At 45.5% G+C, this 10,711-nt stretch overlaps 1 protein-coding gene across 1 annotated transcript in view; it reads right to left on the bottom strand.

Moving 5' to 3' along the window:
* Window positions 1-5,300, bottom strand: part of Ankfn1 (ankyrin repeat and fibronectin type III domain containing 1) — a 309,663-nt gene extending 304,363 nt beyond the window's left edge. The window contains exon 1 of the mRNA XM_021177915.1: window positions 5,193-5,300. Within this exon, the coding sequence (XP_021033574.1) occupies window positions 5,193-5,225 (33 nt within the window). The 5' untranslated portion in view covers window positions 5,226-5,300. The remainder of the gene's footprint in view (window positions 1-5,192) is intronic.
* Window positions 5,301-10,711: the final 5,411 nt, after the last annotated feature.

Here is a 10,711-nt window from a genome sequence, read left to right on the forward strand (position 1 = left end):
CTCTCTCTCTCTCTCTCTCTCTCTCTCTCTCTCTCTCTCTCTCTCTCTCTCTTCCCCCACAAGGTCTGGGTGAAGAGGAAAAGTCCCTATTGGAATTAGTTGTCCTGACATTTGTTCTTACAGTGACTTCTTTACTTCTAAGAACAAGGCAAGAGTCTCAGACGTCCATGAGGGCATCATCTGCTCAGGCTGTGCATCGGCTAGGGTGTTAGGGTTGCATGACTAAGCCGACCCAAGTCAATGGTCTACAAATGGCTGCGATATTCTGAACAAGTCAATAATTAACACATCTGTTCATCCGATCAGTGGAAAGACACATTAGTGCTCTGAAATGCCCTGGCTGAGGGGTTTGGTGGACGATTTAACATTGCAGAAAGCTGGGGTGTCCTCTGTGGAGACTGGCTGGAAATTGAAGAGATGCATGGCGCTGTGTGTGCATTATCTAGAGTTGAAGGACCCAGTAACTCACTTTCCACTGCTTATTACTCAGGCAACAAGCTGAGTTTGAAACTGGGAGTCAAGAAGAATACCTTCAAACATGTGGAAACTTCCACTTCCACCCATCTAGTGGAGGGAAGCCTTCTGATTCATGTAAACGTATCCACAAATATGAGATTAACACCTTGAAGGAGGGAAATGGTCACTTGTAAGACTGAATACAGTGGAAGGTTCACAGAATGTAGCTTCGTCATGGAAGGGACAGTGTAAGTGCATAACTGGGAACATGGATAACAAAGAAAGATGCCACCCTATGGACATCTTGCATGTCAGCAGAGGGACATGGTCCCTCTCAAGATATCACAGTTCCTCAAGATACCTACCAAAGTCTTTAGAGAAGAAGGCAGATCCTGCAGAGGTGTTCCACAAGCATTTTGTGTGGTGGGCTCTGAGAACAAGCAAATATTGTTCCCCAGTGTTTGGCAATGCTCATCTGCGTATCAGGTGATTTGATCTGGGGTGCAAGACTGTCCCCTGAGAGTTATGTTCCAGACAGTCACAGCTATCAAGCCACTTAGGTAGAGACAGCTAAACACAGATGGTTCAGGGTCTCTCCTCCACCCTTCTCCTCATTCACTTTCTATAGCTGATTCTGGAGCCAAAGCTGCCAAGGGCAAGGATTCAATGTTCCTATCCTCAGAACCCAGGCTTGGACATCCAGAGTTCCCACTCTCCCTGTTTCTTGACCTTCCCAGGTAAACAGTGTCCTTTTTTTCCAAAATCTGGTGGCTGAGGTCATTTACTGCAGTGAACACCAGGACCATGTTCTTCCAGGAAAAACTCTCCACCCTGCTGCTTAGAGACATGGCCCTTCCTTTCTGGCACACCTAGGATAATGCAACAGAGCTATGTGGATGATAGAATAGAACAATGGAGATCAGAGCCTGGCAAGCATCACTTGTGAAGGGCCAGTGAATAAATACTTCAGGTTTTTGCAGCCCCCCCCCCAAATTTTTGTCACTTGTATTCCACTTATCTGTTAAATCACTAAAATAGTCATTGAAAAGATGTGGATAAATGAGATTGGCTATGTTCCAATAAAATATTACTTATGAATCCAGATTGGCCTGGGGGCATTGTTTGTTGATTACAGTATGTGTATATATTACCATATAATACATAATATAATAATTACATAGAGTTAAGTATACATTCTAGTTTAGTACATATTAATCATATATACTAACTATATATTAGCTATATATATTTTATATATTATATAATATTAAAAAGGATACTAGTCAGGAGTAGAGAACCTATCCTCCCATCATAGCCTTGATTTCAACCAGCTTTGTATCTGTGTGCACATGGCTGTGCATATACCTGTGAATATAGTACACATGCATGTTTGTGTGCAGGCCAGAGGTCAACCTCAGGTGTCTTCTTCAATCAGTCTTCACTTGGTCTTTCTCAACGGGGTCTCTCCCTGAGTGCAGTGCCCACTGATTGGCTACCCTGGCTATCAATCTCCAGGGATCTGCCTGTTTCCAACAACTACCCGACTCCTTAGAGTTACAGACATGTGTAACAACACTCAGCCTTTTACAGGCAACCTGGGGCCCTCTCTCAGGTCTTCCTGCTTGTGAGGCAGATATTTCATCGACTGTCCATATCCTGTGCTTCATCTTCGTGTCTGTGCACAAACTACCTCTTCTCTTCCCACTTCCTTCCCAGAGAAGCATGCAGAGTGAGAATGCTTGTGCACCTGGCATGCCTGGGGTCTCTTGCTCATATGTGGCTGACAGTGCAGAGGTCCTGAGACTTGCTCTGACAGTAATGGCCAACATTTCAAGCATCTGCTCTGAGTTGGCATGGTTACTGACTGCTTCGTCTTCAGCAATCACTCAGGCAGATGATATTAGAATTTAAATAACACGAGCATGTTAGGATATAGTGAATAAGTCTCAAGGTTGGGACTCAAATCTAGGTTTGTCAGACATATCTAAGTTTCCTAAATATCCTATCACTGCCTGTGTAAGCCATTTCATTCCCAAGCCTATTGTACTGACCAACACATTTTCACACAAGGTTTCGGGAACACATTTCTCTCTCCAGTTGCTGGAGTGACCAGAGATCATCAGCTCTGTGTGAAAATATGTCCAATGGTTTTCCACCAGTCTCTAGTATGCCCTCTGGGGATGGAGATCTACACTGTCCTACTCAAAGCCCAATGGACCAGTCTTCTGAATCACTATCTTTGTCCCAGGTAACCTGCTTTGCTTTAAACAGGCCAAGTATCCCCCTGGCCCCATCAAGAGCTTCATACCCATGGTCCTTCAGCCTAGAGCTACCATAGCTTATTCCTCATTCAAGTAATGTTGAAGCTTTTAAAATACCACCTCTTCAGAGCAAAGGTTTTCCACCCACTCTGTCAGAAAAAAATGAACTTTCTTTCCAATATTCCCTATCGATGGCTGCATCCATTAAAGGATTGACTGCAATCAGATGACAGAGTGTGGCTGGCTTGAGTTAAACAGCTCACCTACAGGGCAGAGATTCAGATCTCATTTTCTCACTCCCAAGACAGTGCACTTGACTCAACTAGAGAAAATCAAGATATGACCTTGTCTTGTCCTTCAATAGTAAAAGTTCTCAACACAGGAAAAGCAATACAAAGCTGGTAAGATGAGTCTAATGATGGAGGATGTCAGAGTTAAAAAGTACCACATCCCGGGCACTACAGCATCTGGTTTCCAAGCCCAGAGCCTCTTTGCGTTCTGTCTTCCCGTTTCTGAACAGTCCTCTGTTCGAGGGGCAGCTGCCCTGACCATTCCTGCCTTCCCTTCCCCTGTCCTTCCTCAGGCTGAGGCCTTCAGGGAAACAGTTGTGGTGGCTTCCCTCTCTTCTGAACGCTGCCACTAGACAGAGATAAGCAAAGGAACTTAAGTGGGGTCCCATTGCTGGGGAATGTCCAGTATCATTCAGAGTCAGTGGATCAGACTGGCCCCAGCTCCACACTCCAGGCAGACAACGTGTAAAGATAAGGAGCTAAGATACCTTGAGCTGTTCCCTCAGGAGACTACTCAAAAGCACAGCATATTGACTGACACCTTGTGGGGTGGAGACAGGAGGATCAGTAGTTCAAGGCTAACCTTGGTTATACAGTGATTTCATTGGACTACAAAAGACCTTATCAAAAAAAAGAGAGAGAGAGAGAGAGAAAGAAAGAAAGAAAGGAAGGAAGGAAGGAAGGAAGGAAGGAAGGAAGGAAGGAAGAAAGAAAGAAAGAAAGAAAGAAAGAAAGAAAGAAAGANGAAGGAAGGAAGGAAGGAAGGAAGGAAGGAAGAAAGAAAGAAAGAAAGAAAGAAAGAAAGAAAGAAAGAAAGAAAGAAAGAAAGAAAGAAAGAAAGGGAGAAAAAGAAAAAAGCAAGTGAATTCTACCAACACCTATAGAACACTCAAAACATTAAAACATTCCTGGGCTTGTGATTGGTTAACTCTGAGATGTGGCTGTAATGCATACAGTCCTTTACTGGAAAATTGAACACAGAACAAAAGGAATCAGATTATTTTCAAATGTGCCTAACAGGATAACGCAGTAATCAGTTTAAACTCGGAGCATTTCAAAGCACCCGCTTCTATAAACAGCCATGCTTAGACGTCACCCTGAAAGTGGGATTTAAAAGGACAAAGGGATAAAGGAAAGAAGGGAGGGAGGGACGAGAAGGGAGACTTGGAAGAAGGAAAGAAAGCAAGGGGGAGAGAAAGAAGGGGACAGGAGAAGGAGGAAGAGAAAGAGAAAGAAAAAGGGGGGAAGTGATTGTCTAGTCTTTACTTTCAGCAACCATTTCTATTTCTGCCCAAGACCGAATGCCAGAGGTCAATCTCTGGGAGCATTTTAGCATCCTCAGTGCCTGCTGAAGTCCTAGGGTAGAAGGTCTGATGGGTTTCCCTTCCCTCAGTGCCCAACACCAATACCACTCATCCCAAACACACACACAAACAGAGGAACCCGGACTTAAGTAACCCGCTTCTGAATTGCCATAGAAACTGTTGATAAGTATTTGCCAAGTCAATAATAGATGCTTTTTTCCAACAACCAGCCACACACATGAGGTCTCCTGGGTCAGCGAAAGGAATTCAAACAACCGTGGTGTGGCTCTCAGTGAGGAGGACGTCTTTTACAGCGCTGCATGAGACCCTCCCAGCCCTGGTCAGGCATTTAGAACTTCTCCAAAAGTGCCCGCTCTCTCGATCCTCCATCAGGGTAGTAAGAAAGAAGGAAGGAGAGGGAGGGAGGGAGGGAAGAAGTGAAGGAGAGACAGAGACAGAGAGACAGAGACAGAGAGACTGAGAGAGAGGCAAAGACAGAAAGAGAGAGAGGCAAGCATGTGTTTAACAGCAATCACGGGCACTAACCTGAGATGAGCAATTCCTGGTTTCCGAATATTCATAAATAGTCAAAGATAAGAAGGCAAGTAGAAACGCTTGCCCCTAGAGGCCCCTCTCCTCCGCCCCACCCCATCCTCCCACCTCCCCACAGACAAAGGCATACTTTACAGCCCCAATTCTCTGGAACCAAAACTTGCCTGTATCCAGAAAAAGCCCCCCCTCACCCCCCCAAGGTTGCTCACCAGCTTGCAGCAAAATTCATTCACCCACTCAACTCACATTTTCCTGCCTGTTGAATGCAAACCACTTGTCTGCAAATGGCAATCATGAGATGAGAATCATCGTAACTGTTGTTTTCCTACCCTGTTTGGTGATGTCTCCATGACAGGACACATGGATGAGTTCTGGAGTTGCGAGAGCCCCCCTCCCCCGGGGGGGGGGGGCTGGAGGGAAACCCCTTTGTAAACGTGCGCACACGCTGCGGTTGCCAAGGGAACCCTGGCTTTGTCCAAGGAGGCTGCGAATGGCTGCGTCTCCCACAGCCCGTCTCCTCTGCTCCGGAGAGCCCAGATCTCCATGCAGGGTCAAAATCAAAGGCAGGGGAAATGCTGCATGTGCTTGGTGACAAACACATCGTTCTCAAAGAATTAAAGAATGCATGTGTAGGAAATGTTATCGTAGGGTGACACTAGTGGCAAGGGGGCACAGTCACAGATGTCGCTGCCATCAGGTCTGAGTTGGTCTCTGCACCCTCTGGAAGAAGGACTGGAAAGCATATCTGAAAGGAGTCAGGTGGGAACGTCAGTGAGAGTGGGGAAGGCTGAAGGGGATGTGTGCTTTCTGGCCTTCTGTTGATTCTACATACTAAACAAGTCAATGGTTAAGTATGTGAAGACTTAGTTGAAGGATTTGGCCAGGGTTGTTTGGGCTGTTGGGATAGGGGAGAGCACTTATGGCTGTATTATTCAGGTGTGGTAGGGAGCACCAGAGAGACGTCTGTATCATTTTAAGAATTATGTATATTCTCATGTGTCTGACACTTAAATATCCTTTTTGGAATCAAAGCTTGTAAGTAATATACTAAAGGAGTGGGGAGTTATGTATGTGCTTATACTGAAACGCTTCTGCCTATCAAGGGTAGACCAGGTTGGAGTAGAGTGTCAAGTTTAGACAGATCCCATTGGCCAGCCTAATGCCTTGGGCCATGTATGTAATCAGCAAAATGCCTAGTGTCTACATAGCTGCTGAAGGAAGATTGACTAGTAAGGACGATGATACCTGATGGACCAGTTGTACCTCTGAAGTCCCAGCTTGCCTGTTGCCAGCAAGGAGGAACATGAGCTCAGAGCCCATTCTTATGATTATGTCCTTCTTAAAGATGGAGAATTCAAGAGAGCTGTCTATCCTGTCTAATGTGTATTGGGGGGCATTAAGCAAGGCGCAGTGATTGGTGACCTCTGCATCTGTTCTGGGCTAACCATTCAGGGAAGCTGTTGACACCGAGTCACACAGAGCTGCACACAGGCTTGGCTAAGGTGGGGAGAATATGTTGCTTCTGCTTGTCAATACCCTTTGCTTTTGAGGCCTAAAGAGGACTTGGTTGATTAGGGTGCATTACCTAGAGGGTTGGAAACAGTCCCAGCCCTGACTCTATTTTGTGATGTTGCTCCTGTCTTATGTATAAGACTAATCTAAAACCAATAAAATCTACACAAAATATACACATTTCAACTGCCATACTCCAAGAATGTACACAATTAGACCCTGTCATCATTTAGATAGCTAGAATACATCCATTTCCAAGCTGGCTGCATAGTAGGGCAAAGACATGATAAGTCCCATTACTGACAGTACTACCCTAGGGAAGAATGCAATCAAGGTTTGCCAAGTGGAGGTTGATAATGACTAAAGGGATCTGGAGTTCTAGCCTCACTATACTTTGGGCATGGAGAGAGCAGGCATGAAACACTAGAAAAGAGACAGAATCCTGAAGCTTGGCAAACCCCTGGCGCATCAGGCTGAGCCATAGAGGGGTAGACACTCCCTGAATGGGAGTGATAGCAGACCCCATTAGTGGCTGCTAGGAATTGAACTCAGGACCTCTGGAAATGCAGTCAGTGCTCTTAACTGCTGAGCCATCTCTCACAGTCCCAAGAGATCAGACCACCATAGCAAGGGAGCCATAGCCAAATGGTTTGGTCCATGGCAATAAGAGGCCAGAGCTATAGCTTTCATACGATAGATTGGTGGATCAGGAAGCAGAGACCAAGTCAGAGCTTGGCTCTACCCATCAAAGTCTGTTCCTACCAGCCCATACTGCTATGAAGACCCAGCATGTCACCATGGAGACCCAGTGTGTCAAGTTTGTATAGCCTGTAAAAGCTGTGTCACCAGATGGGAATCTTATGCTCAATCACGTAAGTGCAATAGTGTCTCTCTGGGGAACATTCTGGATTCAAACCGTAACACCCCACCCCAAGTTGGGGGACTCCCTCAGACAAAGGCAGTGTGTGATAAAGGTGTACTTTATCAGTCTCTTGGATCTTGTTTGTCTAAGTCAATAGTCAAGGCTAGCTTCTGCATCTGCCCTTCATGATTGTTCCTCGACTTCATTCAGTTCTAGAGTGTCTCCCCTCTTCCCAAAAAACCAAAGAGTTGACTTCACCTCACCACGTCCTTTCTTTTATATTTAACCATGCAAAATGATTCAAGTGACCATAGTCACCGACAGCCACCACAGCCAGTTGGTCAGATGTCTCTGCTTGAGTCAGGCAGCTAAGAGAGAGGCATTATGGAATTAGAGCCTTGGCTGGAGGAGGCTCAACCTGGGATGGCATTGGTCCGTATTGTCAGGACTGGATGGCTGAGCACTTGTCATGAGATGAGGAGTGTTTTATCAGGAGGCTGTGATCGGAAGAACACGTGAAGGGAGGGCAGACACTCTGGAATTGAGCCATATTAACCACTCAAGTACATTCATGTCTTCTGGGCACCAAGAAACTTCTGCCAGTGCCAACATGATTATCATACATTAGGATTTCAGAGCTAAATGCCTGGAGGACTTTATCTCAGCTAAGTAAAATTAATTGAAGGAAGAAGGCGTTGTTTCAGGCAATAAGAAGTGATGGAGATTGTGGCAAAATAGAGACAAATGCCATGTGTAGAGAGAGTAGCAGTAACATAGACCCAGGTGCTTACCTATGTGGGGGTAGCTGTGTCAGATTTCCAGAACAATTTACCTGGGTCAGAACAACTGGAAATGCGGGAATCTGAAACTTCTCAATTAAAAGAATGGTAGCAAACATTGTGTAAGTCAGACATAACATAGTAGGTTATATACTATAGTATGGACTGCCATATTGTGACTCCCAGGGTCACTTTCCAGGGTGTGTGTATGAACAGGCAGAAATATGAAGCTGCTGCTCATAACTGAAGCTGCAAAACTTCTGTGAAAGCATCCACAGGCCAACACGGCAGCTCCACATGTGATGTCATCAGGCCACTAAAGGGAATGAGAAGGTGCCACAGAGACGGACAGAAGAGAATAGAAAAGGTACGCCCAAGATCTCAGTCCTCCACTGAGGGCGTGGCTCTATTAAATCAGTGATGGAATGGATAAGGCCTCCCTAAGATCCCAGGAGCTGGACAGCTCCAGGCTCAGATTGCTGTAACTTTTCTACTGAAAAGGGAGGCAAGCAAGGCTCACCGGGGGCCAGGTAGGGTGTGCAGGGGGTATCAGCATGGTAACAAGGTTGCTGTGCCAAGATCATGTAGATATGTATTTCAGTTAGGTTTGTTTTTCTCTCTGGCCTCAAATATACTTTTCCCAGCTCTCCGCCAGAGTAAACCTCTGACTTCACATCTGGGGAGAGGCTGGCAATGGTGGTGACATTCTCTTTTGTAAGAGTCATCTCTTCTCTCTTGGGACCATCTGCAGAGGCACTGGTTTGACGGCACTTGGCTGGACCATTCCTGTTCTCAGTGTCTGCCCTGCCTTGAGCCCTCTCTGGAAGAGGTCACCTGAGTCTCCATACCCTTCTCTGTCTCACCCACTCTCTTCTATCTTATAGTTAAGGTACCATGACATCCGGTCAGGGAACTCACCTGTGAACCTAATTCAGATGTTTCCTGCTTCCTTTTGCTGTGATTTGAATCTTACCAGTAACTTTTCTTTTTTTTTTTTTTTTTTTGTTTTTTTTTTTTTTTTTTTTTTTTTTTGGTTTTTTTCGAGACAGGGTTTCTCTGTATAGCCCTGGCTGTCCTGGTCCATTTCTTTTCCCACAGATACTGTTCTTCTCCAGGGCCTCAGTATTCCAACTGGACCTGCTATTCATGATTCCTAGAAAGGTCTTTCTTGACTCTGGTCTCTTTTCTACTATCCCCAGCTCCAGCACTGATCTCCATTAAGTGGTCTAAAATAACATGCCACCAGGGAGCAGGAGTTGGTGCTCGATTTTAGAACTATGAAGATCCAAGTTTATATCAGAGAGAGAGAGAGAGAGAGAGAGGGAGGGAGGGGAGGGGAGGGGAGGGGAGGGGAAGGGAGAGGTATAAATGAAACAAATAGTTTCAAAAAGAAAGACTAACTAGGATAGGTTTCCTGTGGAATCCCATGAGACAATCTTAGGCAAATTCATTACTGTTAGTGTTAGACTCACTTGAAACAGGACCCAGCAGGAGGCATGGGCCTGACAGGTGTTAACAACTCTGAGGGTAGAAAGGGCCAGGACTGGTGACTAGAGGGTTGCTCTCTAAACCCACCTTGATACCTCAGATGTTCCCCTCGCTTCTCCCGGGCTCTCCATCTGTACTTCATTTTTTTTTTAACGAAACACAGACCTTTTACAGTAATATACTACTGGTCCCCTCTCACAGCTTGTCCATTTCTGTATTGGATAAATTGACAGATGAATCTACCTCAAATCTCCTGGATGCCATGATTATGAAAGGGTTTCTTGGATGTGGGACTCTGAGAGAAGCAACACTTTGGTAACACTACTGACAGAAGCTATACTGTCCCCACTCCTTTTGTACCATTTGTACCGTTTGCCTGGAACAGTGGTTCTTAATCTACGCATATTGATTCCCTTTGAAAGTCAAAGGAGCCTGTCCCAGGGCTCACCGATGACCACCAGAAAACATGGATATTTACATTACAACTCATAACAGTAGCAAAGTGACAGGTATGTAGCAACAAAAATAATTTTATGGTTGAGGGGAGTCACTATAACAGGAGGAACTGTATTTAGGGTCACAGTGTTAGGAAGGTTGAGAATCACTGGGCTAGAAGTTCCTGGATGACAGGGAGGGATCTCTCAATTCCCCTGAACCCTTTCCATGGTTTCTGCTTTCTGTGGTTTGTTCGGGCCATGTTGAATGAGGGCTTGGTCACCCAGATCTTCTCTATGGAACAGGATACAATTTAAAATAAAAACACCCACCTTTTTGTGTGGGTGCTGTTAATATCAGTGTTTGCACTCCTGAACTGAGGGCCTGAGGTGACCCAAGGGCAGGAGGCAGGTTAAGCATCTGTAATGTTTCTTGGGTGGGAGGGGAAAGTTACCTAACATTATTGTGGCTTTGGGGAGAGAGAGAAAAATACTTAAGAGTGAAGGAAGAAGAGAGTTAAACCATGAGCTTTGAACACATGGCCCAGCTACTCTCAGCATCTGTAAAAGGAGGCAATGGGAAAGGACAGGTGGGCAGCGATCCCCGGGTGGGCTACGGGAATCCTCACTTCTGATGTCCCCTCTGTTCTTCAGGCTCTTCATCTGTACTTTATTTTTCTTTAACCAAGACACAGACCGTTTACCATGTGGAGGTTTCTCTACTGGCACAGGAGTTTTAGACCTGGCTTAGGTGGTCTCTAAACAAGTACTTT

The sequence above is a fragment of the Mus caroli genome, chromosome 11 (assembly GCF_900094665.2).
Source record: "Mus caroli chromosome 11, CAROLI_EIJ_v1.1, whole genome shotgun sequence".
NCBI lineage: Eukaryota > Metazoa > Chordata > Mammalia > Rodentia > Muridae > Mus > Mus caroli.